The sequence below is a fragment of the Lichenostomus cassidix genome, chromosome 1 (genome assembly GCF_008360975.1).
Source record: "Lichenostomus cassidix isolate B80296 chromosome 1, HeHo_3.0, whole genome shotgun sequence".
Classification (NCBI taxonomy): domain Eukaryota; kingdom Metazoa; phylum Chordata; class Aves; order Passeriformes; family Meliphagidae; genus Lichenostomus; species Lichenostomus cassidix.
In genome coordinates, this window is record NC_139479.1 from 114120124 (window position 1) to 114133847 (window position 13724).

The 13724-nt window shown below is 54.9% G+C and overlaps 2 protein-coding genes across 5 annotated transcripts in view; one reads left to right on the top strand and one right to left on the bottom strand.

The window, feature by feature from the left end:
• Nucleotides 1-5116, top strand: part of FAM168A (family with sequence similarity 168 member A) — a 125653-nt gene extending 120537 nt beyond the window's left edge. For all 4 annotated transcript variants that reach the window (XM_085077931.1, XM_085077922.1, XM_085077948.1 and 1 more), the window contains 3 exons: nt 238-412; nt 1693-1822; nt 2543-5116. In XM_085077931.1, coding sequence (XP_084934057.1) covers nt 238-412; nt 1693-1805 — 288 coding nt within the window. In that variant the 3' untranslated portion in view covers nt 1806-1822; nt 2543-5116. The remainder of the gene's footprint in view (nt 1-237; nt 413-1692; nt 1823-2542) is intronic.
• A 1782-nt stretch (nt 5117-6898) lies between these two features.
• Nucleotides 6899-13492, bottom strand: RELT (RELT TNF receptor). The gene is made up of 11 exons (XM_085077957.1): nt 13409-13492; nt 10858-10915; nt 10447-10536; nt 10213-10367; nt 10046-10131; nt 9553-9786; nt 9313-9393; nt 9143-9224; nt 8866-9054; nt 8674-8793; nt 6899-8105 (listed from the first exon to the last, which is right to left on the bottom strand). Exons 2-10 carry the CDS (start codon nt 10900-10902, stop codon nt 8706-8708), a joined length of 1050 nt encoding a protein of 349 aa, XP_084934083.1. The 5' UTR covers nt 10903-10915; nt 13409-13492; the 3' UTR covers nt 6899-8105; nt 8674-8705.
• Between the last annotated feature and the right edge of the window lie 232 nt (nt 13493-13724).

Here is a 13724-nt window from a genome sequence, read left to right on the forward strand (position 1 = left end):
CCCACCAAAAGGAGGCAGCACAGTTTGTCCTGGATGGATTGCCTCTTTGACTGTTGATTCCCTCCTCATTCATCCCACGCATCCACAGGTTCAGCTTGCCAGGCTTTCAGGCACCAGAGCTCATTGTGAGAAGCACCAACCCTTCGGCAGTGCTCGAGTGACAGAATCGAGAATTCCTTAGGTTGGAAAAGAACCTGGAGTGATGGTGGGATTTTTTTTTTTTCCCTTCTCCAACAGGGAGCTTACTACACCCAGCCCGTGTACGCTGCCCAGCCTCACGTCATCCACCACACCACGGTGGTGCAGCCCAACAGCATCCCCTCGGCCATCTACCCGGCCCCGGTGGCCGCGCCTCGCACCAACGGCGTGGCCATGGGCATGGTCGCTGGCACCACCATGGCAATGTCAGCAGGTAAGGAGGGAACCCTTCCCGTGCTCTGAGTCCTGTGTGAAAAATTCCCTGTGCATCTGACACGCTGCCTCGGCCTTGCAGGGTGTGCACAGTTCACTTGCTCCTTTGCAGGCAAAAATCCAGAAATTTGCCCCAAATCCTGATCTGACCATGCAGAGCAGGTCTCTGGTTTGGCTCACTCCTGCATCCTTAAATATATTATTCTGTATGTTTAAATATGTTATTCTTTCCTCTGTCAGTTCCATAAAAAGAGGAGTAACCAGGTTTGTGCATTTTTAAATAGCTGTTATTTCTCTCAAGTTCCTCTTTTGAAGACACTTACGGTCTTGTTTTTGTTTGACAAAATGAATGTTAACCTTGGTTTATCTATCCTAGTTTCTCTACATCTTATGTGCAGGATCCCTTCTAACTGCAATTAATTGACAGCACATTAAGTAAGGATAGAGGCAGGTTTTATTTTTTCCAAAGCCTGGATTTTATTCCTTAACAATTCTTAGGATTGTGTATTGAATTATGCCAAGAAATGCATCATTCATCCTTTTGCATCTGCATTAGCAGTGAAATAGGAGTCTGTAATGGGACACAATCCCTGTTCCAAGCAGAGATATTGCAGCCTGGATGTGACAAGAACCACTCTGAGAGATTTACTGTTGCTTATATTGAGAAGTAGATAAATGTAATTAATGCTCGTGGGATGTGTTAGAATATCATTAATGACATTTGTAGAGAGATATCCAGAAGCTGAGAATTTGGTCTGAACACCCAGCTGCTCCCAGAGTAGAGTAGTCCAAGGCTGTGTTCTCCCTTCCCCTGAAGGCATTGTGCAAATTCTGCCCTAAACTCCCTCTGTTACTGTCTGCAGTCTAAGAAAAAAGCTCATCTTAATTTTCTGGAGATCTGCTGGGTTTTTTGCTCATCTCCCTTTGCATCCCTCATCCCTTCCAGTTTGTTTCAGATCTATGCAGTGATCTGCTGTCCCAGTTTAGCCCAGTGCTTTCAGCAGGTGGATGTCAGCAGGTTGTGTCCAGCTCTGCTGCTGGTCTTTAGGGAAAAGGAACATTGGAAAAAAACAGGGAAAACCCTTAAGGTTAAGGGCCAAAGGTGGTGTGGAAAATCTGCTGGAATCTGTTGGTGCTGATCCCAATCACATGGGTCCAACACCTTTAATCCAGGTCTGGCAGACAGAATAATGTCAGGGGAAAGGGAGAGGGAACAAGGAGGCCCTGATGCTGTTCCTGCCCCTCGGATGAGCATGACAAGTGTTTGTGGTGTCCTTGCAGGAACCTTGTTGACCACCCCCCAACACACTGCCATCGGAGCACATCCAGTGTCCGTGCCAACGTACAGGGCTCAAGGAACCCCCACCTACAGCTACGTACCTCCACACTGGTAAACCACTGGCCAATCCATGTGAGTGCTGCCTGCTGCTCTGAACGAGCCTCCAAACCCCTCCAGCCTGGCCTTGGACACTTCCAGGGATGGAGCTTCTCTGGGCAACCTGTGCCAGGGCCGCCCCACCCTCACAGGGAGGGATTTTTTCCCAGTATCCCATCTAACCCTGCCCTCTGGCAGTTTAAAACCATTACCCCTAGGCCTACCACTCCATTCCCTGATAAAGAGTCCCTCCCCATCTTTATGTCACTGGAATATTTCTTCTCCCCTGCTGGGAGATCATGCTGTTCTTTAGCACCGGGGTTGCGTGCGACTGCCTGTGTGTTCCTGTCATGCTCAGGATCCCAGCAATCCCAGCTGCTTGTTCCTGGAGCCCTTGGCCCATCATGCCCAATTACCAGGACAAGCAGTTGATGGGAACAGGATGCTGCCCAGGGAGGCAGCGGAGATCCCATCCAGCCCTGGGGGTACCTAAAATCTCTCCGTGCCACATAAATTACGCTGGGCTAATCCTGCCCCTCCCAAATTGGTGTGCAATTAGCAGGGAGCATCCCGTCTGCATAGCTGTAATCCTCTGCATTGGGTAGCACCAGCGAGCTGCTGCCTTCCCAGCTCCCTTGCCCTAGAAATCACCCACAGGGTGATTCCATGTGGGTCAGCTCCATGTGGTGCAGGGGTGTAGAAAGGAGGAGAACATCCTTCTAACTCCCTGTTTTTAATGTATTTTCTCTCTTGCAGATCCGGAGTCAAACATTGTATGCAACTACACAAGTCTTACATCGGTGCTGCGGCCGCTGGGCTGCAGCGCCTCGTCTGTTTGCAAGAACAAAAGAAAAAAAAAAAAGTGCAAGGGTCACTTTATGCATTCTTTAGTGGTTTTTGTAAAAGCTGCTTTTTCTAATCTTCTGCCTCTTTTTTTCCCCCCTCCTTCCCCTTCCTCCTCCTCCCACATGAATTGTGTAACACACATACTGACACTGAGCAATAGTCAAGTTCTCTCTTCGGTCCTATCATTTGAAAGCTCAGAATCTTCACTTTTCCAGCATTGCCCAGCTGAGTGGTGCAAAGATCCCCCCACTTCTTGTTCGTTTGGGTTCTTTTTGTTATTTTTCTGTTGTCGTTGTTGTTGACAAGAGCCTAGATTTTTTTTGGCTAGTAAGAGTGGTTGATGTTCAGGGTACTATGTGAAAAGCACAGCGCTGGTAGGCAGGCTTATTCCGATTTGGTTTGGGTATTTTTAGTTGAAGAATATAAATTATTCAATCTTCCATAACATATTACAAGAAAATTGGTGTCTTCCAGATAGCTGTCGTGATAGATTATAAATGCATTATCTGCAGTGGAATTCTGAACTCATCCCTTCTTTTTGTAGGAGTAAGAGAATATAAATAAAATTAGCGACGTAACACACTTGTCTTAGGAAGCATGAGGACTGGTCACCAGCGGGTCTTTGGTCTGCTTTTTCCAACTGGGCAAACGGATAGTGGGTGATGGGAAGGGAGCAGCGGGAAGATAGGTGCCCTGGGAGCATCTTGCACCTCTTGGAAAACAGGATGCTCCCCTCAGCCACATCCTGGAGCAGCGTGAGGGAGAAGATGGCTCCTTCCTTGCGTGGCTGCTGTTTGCAGGCAGAGATGTGCTGGGCAGCTGCTGAGGGAAGCAAGGACGTGTCCAAGGGCTGGGCTGAAGAGCTTCTCCAGGTTCAAGGGTTGATCTGAAGAGCTTCTCCAGGTTTATGGTTTGGTCTGAAGAGCTCCTCCAAGTTCAGGGTTTGGTCTGAAGAGCTTCTCCAGAGTATGGTGGTGTGGGAAAAGAGGGCGTCTGGTTGATGGAGATGAGTCTTCAAAGCAGGGCGAGGGGAAGATGGGTGGCTTCACCTTGCACCCATGGTGTTGGCAGGGCTGAGACCAAACCATGCTGCCTCCGTGGCAGTGAAGGTGTCCCCCTCCCAGTCTTTGGGTTACACCTCCAAGACTTCCAGGAGGAATGTTCATCCAAGCACAAATACCAGCACTGTAGAGAGAGGCCTGGGTGGGTGGGGGATGATGCCTGGCTGCTCTGCTTGGAGAAGAAGGGGCAGAGGAGGAAGCAATAGCAATAAACACGTCGCCTCCTTCACGGGAAGGCACCTGAGAAGAGGTGACAGCAGGGAAGGTGATCCACAGTTGACATGGACCAGGATGGAGGACAGCAAGCACGCAGAGGCTGTGGGCACCAGGGTTGTTTTGGGGGGGTTTGGCTTACCCAGGGACACGGGGACAGGAAGCTGGTGACACCCCCCCCTCGGGGTGTCCAAGTAGAGCAATAAGTTGTCTTGCGGGCAGCAGAGGGAGTTTGGATTTGCAGACAATGCTTGTGGCCAGTTTGTTTTTAAATCCTTGTCACTAAACCCAGCATAGAAACAAGGTTTTTCAGATTTTATTGGTTTTTTAAGACAAAAGCTTGGTTGGGTTTCGATTTTTGCCTCAAGTGTGCCAAAAGTGTTCCATGCTCTCAGTGGTTTCTCCCAGCTTGGCTTCTGCTGCCACTGGGAGGAGCTCCCAGAGCTCCTTCCCTGGAGCATGGGCCAGATGGGGAGTAACAAGCCTAGGGATCCCAGGAGGACTTTTCCTCCCACTGGTTGGTCCCTGGTGGTTTGTCAGGTTGGGTGTTGGCATTGGCACTTCTGTTTGGGGGTCATTTGGTTGGTTCTGCTGGTTTTAAAGGAAATTTAGAGCAAAGCTCTGGTTGACCTCTTCAACCTCAAGAGGAACAAAGTGGGGGAAGGCTGGACACCAGTGCTGTGGGGTGGGGAAGGGGCACCCTTCAGGTTGCACTTTGGGCTTGTATCGAGGGAGAGGAGAAGGAAAAAAGAGGAAAAGAGCCAATAATCAGTAGGTTCCCCATTTGGCAAAGCCAAGGGTTAGTAAAGAGCAGCAGGACCTTGGGAAATAACACCACTACATCGTCCTTCCTAGCACATTGCAGTTAAACCTGGGCCAGAAAATCCCCAGTAGATCCTAGGAACTGAAGACTTCTGAGATCCCTTTTTTTCCCTCTCATGTTGACTTTGTGTTACGTAGCAGGAGTTGTCTGTCAGCGTTGAGTCAGGTCTCCCAACGTTTGGCACTCCAGTTTGCAGGGTCCAACATGAGCTTTGGGATCACAGCCCAGGCTCTGCAAAGGACCTTTCCCAGCAGACACCATCCCACCACTGTCCCGGTCACCCTTCATCACTTCAGGAGCCACTGCTAAAATTTGGGCCCATGTGTGGAAAGGAGATACTGGGATTTCTTCTGGAAGGCAAAAAAAATCAAAGGTGGGGGAGAAAGCCCCAGGAGTTGAGCGTGGTGAATCACCCAGTGTTCCCACTAATGAGACCTGACATGGAGCTGTTGGGTTTTAATTCCTCTGCTTGGATCAATAGCAGATCCAGTGCTCCTCATCCCATTATTCCCAGGCAGAAATACTTCTTAACCAAGGTGTGGAGAGATGAAATATTTACCACCTGTTGGGCCAGAGGCTTTAGTGAGGACATTTGGTAACCAGGCTTGGGCCACTGTGTGGAACCAGGGCCAGCACCTGGCTCTGGGACCACCACACGGTGCCAGGCTTGGGTAGCTCCTTCCTTCAGGGGGCTGCAGTGGTGGGGAGGTGCTCCCTGCCCTTTCCAAGTCCTTTTTCCTTCATCCCAAGCCATTTCCTTGGTCAGGTCGTGGCTTAAGCGAGGGTCCTGGGAAGGTCACAGTGGGGGACACTGATGGGGGCCGCCAGCTTCTCAAATATTTAATTCCAGCAAAGCTTTGCTGATGTTGGTTAAGAATTAAAGAGCTGGTTAAAGAGTTTCCCATGGTGGAGGATCACACTGGGCATTAGTGGGGAAGAGCAGGAGAGGTTAAACCATCCTCAGCAGCCATGGAAGTGTCTGAGATTAAAATTCCAGCTAAAGAGGAAGGAAAATAACTCTGAACCATTAACCAATCCCTGTCCTTACCTTTGCTTTAAAACACAAGCTGCCATGCAAGATTTGGGGGAGAAATAGGATTTTGGTGGTGGTGGTGACCCCCAAACCCAGGGAGCCCCTTGGAGCCTGAAGCCATCACGCCTCCAAGTGGCTGAACCCTCCAGGCAAGGATTTGCTTCTGTATTTTATGAACAATAAATAACCCAGTTCAGCATTGTTGCAGTTTCAGGGTGTAATTCCCCAGCAGTGTTATTTGAGGGCTTTGTTTTAATGAGGGCTGCTCCGAGTACCAGGTTTTCCTCCAGCCACTGGCATCCCACTGAATCTGGTCCTGCCCAACTCTTTGCCATCCCCTCCCTCTCCCCCTGCATCCCACAGGGAATGTGGGATGATGTGGTTCCCAGCTGGAGGGTGTGAAATGGGATCCTGCTTTTTTACGGGGGCGAAAAGCAACAATTGAGACTTTATTTCGGGTAAAATCCAACCAGCCCACAATAGCAATAAGAGCTGCTGGATACCCATAAATCCAGGTATTTTTGGTTTGGGGTTTTTGGTTTGGTTTTTTTTTTAATTGCCAATATTTTCAGGCCCTCCAACTCTCGTCCCCAAAAATGTAGTGACCCTCTGCCCATCTTCCCTTTGCTTTGCTGCTGAGCCAGAATCAGCCCCCAAATATTGTCTCTGCTCTGTGTTAGCATTCCCACAGGGAAAGAAAGGAATATAAATCCTGTTATGGAGCTTGGGAGGGAGGAAATCTTGGAAAAGGTGTTGCACCGTGGCACTTGGAGGTTCTCTGGAAATCAGGTACAATCAGGGAGTGTTTGCAGAGCAGGAATAGGAAAATACATGGTTTGACAGCAGCAATTCCCATTTGGAAACTCTCCACTGTGCTGCCTGTAGGGAATAATCTTGATGCAACATGGCCACCTGCAGCCTCCCTGCGTCCTCCTGCAAGGGATGGAGCCAGGAGATGGAATTTTCCTGGGGCAAAGGGGTTCAGGGTCAGGGGAGGGAGTTGCAGGGAAGCATGGTGAGGTGCAGGATCACACCCAAACCCTCCCATTCCCACCACACAGCCTCAACCCACGCCAGGCTCCCACCCCTCTTTCTGTGTGATTAATTTTTAAATTCATTTCGACCGCCAGACCAACTCATTTTTAAGTATTATTGGACCTCTTAAATAAAAATAAATACAAAAAAAAAAATCCCCAAAAGAACAAAAACAACAACAAAAAATTTAAACCCAAGAGTAACCACGTCTTCCAAGTCTAAATCTCACAGGTGTGTAGGGAACATGGCCTTGGACTGATGCCCCAGAGAGCCCCACAGCCTCAGTTTGTCCATCTGAAGTGTAAATTTGGGGTTATTTTCCCGTTTGTTTTCTGTTCTGGTTTTGGTTCTGAAGATCAGGTCGTGATCTCCCTGACAGATTTCAGCCAAGAGTTTGTAACTGTACGATATTTACTGTAAGATGTAGAACATTCGATAACTATTAAAATGTTTCCAAAAAAAAATTAAATAAATAAATAAAAGAGCCCGAGAGGGTTTGGTGGTTGGTTTTTTGGCATGATGATGTGGTGGAGAGGTGGATGGGACCAGCCATAAACCCTGGTTTGGGTTGATGGTGAAAGTTGGTGATCTCCAGCCCAACCTCAGGTGGGTTATCCCAGTGATCCCAACGTGGCCAAGGCAGCATGATCCCATAGAAGCAGTTCCTATGGGAAGTGAAGTGTGTGATCTTCATGGTGAGCATCCCCAGCGTGTCCTCCTGAACTGAGACTCTGGAGAGAGGGTGGATGGATGCAGGAGACCAGCTTTGCCCTGAGCAATCCGTGCCCCAGCTGGGTTGTTGGGAAGGTGGGAATTGTCCTGGGATCCAGTGATTCATTGTCCTGCGATGCTGAGCGCTGGCAGCTGGTGATGGAGGGAAATCAGGAGTTCATTACGGTCCTGGAGAGTTCAACAGATGCAGAAGGTGACCATGAAATGAGATCCAGTGTCCTCTGTGCTTCCGATGGAGCTGTGCTGTGGCATCCTGGTTCCCAGAGATGATCATTCCTGTGGCCACCACCACTGCCATTGCAGCTCCTGAAGATGTTATCCGTCAGGCCACCGTGCTGTGGCCACCATCAGGCCTCAGGGACAGAGAATCCTTCTCACCAGCTGGGCAAGACACTGGATTGGCCATGCTGCTGGTGGATACCTTTGTGGCAGGAGCAGAAGCTGAGCTGCCACCTGCAGCACTTCACAGCTCTGAGCAGGACTGCCTTTCACACAATGCCCAGTGTCCTCCATCCCCTCCATGGGGTTCTTGTGGGTGTCACTGACCCCTGAGGCAGCCCCCAGGCCAGGTGCCAGCTGTGCGGGACAAGGGATGGACCACAGGTGAGCCTGGATTGGGCCTTTTGCACCACCCAAGGTGGCAGGAGCCACTCGGTGTCACTTGGCCATGGCTGTCACTACCCAGCCTGAGCCTTCCCTGTCAGCAGCTGTGCAGAGCCACAAGGTCCCCCTGAGCCTCCTTTTGCTCCAGGCTGAGCTCCTTTCCCAGCTCCCCCAGCCTCTCCTGGGGCTCCATTCCCCTCCCTGAACATGCTCCAGCCCCTCAGTGTCCTTGTCGGGAGATGCCCAGAGCTGCATGGCCACAGCAGCAGCGCTGCTGGCAGAGGGGACACGGGGACAAGGGGGAACGTGAGCGAGGGCACGTGTGCCCGTGCAGCTGCCCATGAGTCACAGAGCAGCCCCTGGCCGTGCCACCCGTGCCAGGCCCTGCCAGCACCCTGCGGCGGGGGACAGCCCTCCCTCCTGGCTGGCTGTCCCCACGAGTATCCCTACAGAGTTAACGCTCCATTCTCCAAAACCCCTTTCTCCAGGAAGGAGTCCCCGGGGCTCCCCCCCACCCTCCCTCCGCACCCCCTCACCTCACCTCGGGGGCCATCTGTCTGTCCAGCCGCAGGGTCACATCCCGCTGCCGACAGGGAGGGGACCACGGAGGGGCTCAGCCCCCGCCTCGCTCCTCACCTCAGGGATCCGGGACACCCGGAACCTGTCGGGGAGCATCGCAGAGGTCAGCCTGGCACGCAGAGGGGACACGCACTGCGGGGGTGTCCCTGCTCACCTGCCGATGGAGAGGATGGTCACCTCGCTGGGATGAGCTCCGGGTTTGGGGACCTTGGTGGCACCGAGCGATGGCAGCGCCTCGGGCCACTTCTGGCTGCAGCGGGCGCACGGGGCCGGCCCCTGCACCGTGTGCAGGTGCTGCTGCTGGTGGTGGCAGGCGGGGGGAAACTGAGGCAGGAATTGCAGCCTGGGGAGGGGGGAGATGCCATCAGCGTGGGGTTGGGCCCACCGTGGAGCGTCCTCAGTGCAGCCTTGGGATGGGGGTGGCGTCTTACTTATTGAGGGGGACACAGCTCGGTGGCATCAGCTGCTGCCTCTGATGCTCCTTCAGCAGCTCCTCCAGCGCCGCTGCATTTTCTGCAGGCAGGAGGACACCGAGGAGCTGGGGGTCACAGGGGTCTGGCCCTGGTCACCCCCTCCTGCCCCTCCCCACAGAGCCCCCGACCTTTCTTCTCGGTGATCAGCCGCACCAGCACCCCGATGGTGTCCTCGTTGGCATCCTCCAGCTGGTAGATGGAGCTGGGACCTGCAGGCAGAAGTTAGGGAAGTGTCAGCTGTGGGGGTAAGGCACCCCAAGGACGAGCAGGATGCTCCGGGACAAGGACCAGAAACCATGGGAATGGGCTGAGCGAGACGGGATGGATGTGGGATCACCGAGAGGTGTCACAGCACAGCCGGGGCTCACCGCTGCCGCCGGGCTGGGGCTCCTTGCTGGCGGTGCAGTGGTACCCCTTCTTCTTCAGTAGGTTGCACACCAGGATTCCCAACAAGCCCATGGCGCAGAACACCGGGACGATGGTCAGCACGGCTGCCTGTGCTGCTGCCGCCTCCTCCTCTTCCTCACCCAGCAGCGTCACCCGCGTCCCGTTGGCTCCCGGTGCCCGGCCCGGCATTTCGGGGCTGCGGGCTCTCCGGTGGCCTGCAGGGAGGCACGGACCAGCCTCAGAGAGCGGCTTTGCTGGGGTTAAATCCCGTTTTCCGAGGGGCCCTGCTGCAGGGTTGGACCCCAGGGAAGCGGAAGCCACTTGTGTCACGAGCGGAGGCGTTCTCAGCTGCCACATCCCAGCAGGACATCGCGCCCCATCCCAAGGGGACACATCCCGCAGTATGCCCAGGGGGAGGGCTGGCACAAGCTCTTCCATCGTCCCCAGCCCTGAGGGGACGCCTCGAGCACCCACCTGGGCACCCCGGGGTGCTGCGGGGAGCAGCGGCGCAGGGCAGGCAGCGGCCCCGGGGCTCCCTCTCCCCTGCGGGGCTGTGAAACCTGCGGGGGGACGGCACGGTCAGGACACGGATCCCGAGCGAGGGAAGGCTGGGGCTCCCCGCGACCCCCGGCTGGGCTCACCCCGGCAGGCAGGCTCCGCACCGGCTGTCGCTCGCCGCTGTCCCCGCGGCCACCAGGACCCTGTTCCCGGCGCGACACGGGGTGTGAGCGGCGCAGGACGTGTCCCCCAGAGAGAAGGTGCCGGGGGGACAAGCTCGGCACGTCCCCGCTGGATCCTGCGGGGCGGAAAGAGGGGTGAGCGGTGGTCCCGAACCTTCCCCCCCGGTGGAGGTGCCGCGGGCGGGCACTGCTTACCCCGGTGGGCTCCTCTCCCGGCGGGCATCCCGCTGTCCCCTGCTCCGGGGGACTGCAGCTCCCGGCGCCCTGGGCAGGTCTGCTCAGCACCTGCGGGAGGAATCGGAGCGCTCAGTTGCAGCGATGTGGCCCCGGTGGCACTGTGGCAGATGCCATCCCATCCTGTCACAGGTGATGCCGTGGGTGCCATCCTCTGGCTTGCACCACGGCCAGTGGACACCCTTCTCCAGTGGTATGAGGGATATGAACTCCCTGGATGCATCCTGATGGATGCAAAGCCATCCTCATGTCTGCCATGGCTCTGGGGTGGTGTTTGAGCAGCAGAGAAGCAGAGGGATGGGATGGGATGGGATGGGATGGGATGGGATGGGATGGGATGGGATGGGATGGGATGGACGAGGCCACACTCACCCCCAGGATGGTGACAAGCCACCAGTGCATCCTGCTCCTCTTCATCACCAGGGGAGACCTGCCCAAGGGAGAGCACCAGAGTCATCATCCAGGGAAAATCCCACTGCAGAAGTAATTTGGGGTCCCTATTTCTCCCTGTTGGGATGCTCCAAGGCATCTGCCTAAATATCCCTGCAGCAGCAGTCCTGAACCATCTCCCAGAAAGTTTTATTAAAGGTTTTAGGAATGCCTGGCATCAACCCTTCCCCTGGTGATCCCAGCTACATCCCAAACTGGAGAGGGACCAAGCTCAGCAGTGGAGTCACACCATTTGTGCAAGGAGCAGGGTAAGGAGCAGATGATGCTAAACAAAGTCAAAGAAAGGTTTTTCCTGCTCCGGAGGAAATCCTTTTGCATCTGTCACAAGGAAATGAAGTCACTACCAAAAAAATAAAAAGTATTTAAATAAAAATCTGAACAAAACAAAAGGTGTTTCTCAGAGTCTCATCCCCCTCTCTCTGAGCTCGGCAATTGGTTGTTAAAAATTAAAATCTATGCTGACAGCACAGGGGAAGGAAGGAAAAAATAAATAACCCAAACCCGGATCCAGCCCCCGCATGGAAATCCTGCCGCCCGCATGGAAATTCCCCCCGGTCGTCACGGTCCTGTGAGAGCCCCGGCAGAGCTTCGTTACAGCCTTTGCCTGACGAGTTTCTCTAATTAGTGACTGGCACCACCCCGGAGATGCAGCTGATTACACGTGAAGGGGGTCCTGGGGGTGAGCGGGGCTCCGGGTGTTCACAGTGTGAGTTGGGGCGCAGTGGCACAACCCAAAATGAGCATCCTCTGTGCTCCAGTTCCCTCCAGCAGCTCCAAGTTCAGGGTGCCAGCATGGAGCTGGCCGTCCCATCTCCTGAACCCCCTGCGATTTGGGATGTGCCCCTTGGGCACAAAAGGGATGGTGACACTCACGCAAGCTCTCCACACTGTAATCTAGCACTAAAAAACCCTCAAATTTAAGCCTAATGTGAAGCATTTTAATCCTCCGGGGCTGTGGAATTCCAGCACTTCTGGGACACGCCGGGCTGTCTGGGGAGCTGCTCTGCTGCGGAAGGAATGGGGACAGGAGGGGACAGGAAGGTCCCACCACCGCTGAGGGACCACGAGCAGTGGCTGAATGATGCCGCAGCTGCCGGAGCATCCCTGCTCACCAGGGCATCCAGATCGTGATAACTGGATCGAAACACCACCAGGAGCAGGGGCAGAGCTGAACGGAGGCCAAGCCTAATCCAAGGATTAAGGACATCTCTCAGATGACCAAGACGCTGCCACAGGGATGCAGGAGGTGAAGGGACCAGAGGGTGCCAGCTCCTGGGTGGCACTGGAGCTTTGCCACTCACAGCCACCCCGGCACTGGGGACAGCTCGGGGCCATGCCGGGATGGGGGATCAGGCACAAATCCTCAGCTGGTGACGGTGGGAAGCACGGCTGCCCTGCCACACTCCTAAAAGCAACAGACTTTGCCTCTCCAAGAACCAGAGGAAACCAAAAACCAACCCCACCAGTGCCGGACCTGGCTGCTTTTTGGGGACACTCAGAGCTCCATTCCCCCATACCCCACTTGGCTGGTGCATCAATGCCGACAAGCCAGAAAAGGAGGTTTTGGAAACCTCCCCAGATCCCTCCGGGTCACACGAGCTCTATTCCCAGCTCCCCTTAACACAGTCTGTAACCCAAAACTGCCCGCTGGGATTCCAGCGAGGGTTTCCCCTCCCTGCGGGAGAACAGGGTTTCAGCCGATGGCTCCTGCAGACAAACAGAGGGAAAAAGGAGCAACTGTTTGGAGAAACTTCGGGGAACAGCTGCTGGAGACAGCCTGGGACAAGGAGGGGATTGTCCGGCAGATGGAGCGAAACTCAGCATTATGGAACCCCCAGGGCCCCACCGGAGCGCTGGGAACAACCGAGCGGCCACAAAATCCCGGCATTAGAGCCAGCCGATCCCAGGGGCACCGCCGGGATGGCGCACAGCCCAGCCAGAGGCATTCCAGCCCCGTTTCGGGGCGCAGCCCGCACCGCAGCATCCCGGCTGGTGCAGCCCTTTGCCTCGGAGCGCCGTGATTTTCCAGCTCCGGCAGGAGGGGAAAAAAAAAAAAGAGAGGCGACACGGTTCCTACCTCTCTTCCCAGGCAGCTGCGGCTGAGTATTCCTTAACCTACTTTTCCCCCCTCTCCACCCTTGATTTTAACCTACTTTGGCGCTGCAGCAGCCGCAGCCTCCCGGAGCCGCCGGGCTCTCCCCAGCGCACTCCGCTCCAGGTGGAGCTCCCGCCATGCCCTGCTTAGGGACAGCACCAGGACAACAACAACATCCCCCTTTTTTAGCGCAAAGCGGGGGTCGAGCATCCCAAAAAGCACCAGATCCCCCTCCCTGCACAACCCAAACCCGCAGAAACCTCAACGCCGGACCCCTCCATGGGGGAATAACCCTTTAGGGCGAAATCAGCCGAGCCCCCCAGTCGGGATCAGCCCCCCCGGGCAGGGGGGGTGTCCCTGTGCCGGGGTGTCCCTTACCTGTCCCCGCCGCGGACCCCCCGAGCTCCCCCCGGGGCCGCCCCGTCACTCGCGCCTCCTCCTTATGAATGAACCCGCGGGAGAACTGCCCAAACCACGCCCATTTCCGTGACGTCACACAGAAAAGCCACGCCCCTTTGCTCTTGGCCACGCCCCTATGCTCTGCGGGGCAGCGCCACCTCCCGGCCGAGGCGGGGACTGCGGGAACCGGGGCGGGATTTGCAGGGAATGCGCTTTATCCACCCGCGGGGGGTTTTGGGGAAAACGGGAACGACCTGATCAGGATGGGATTTTACCTACCTTTCCCTTAATAAGT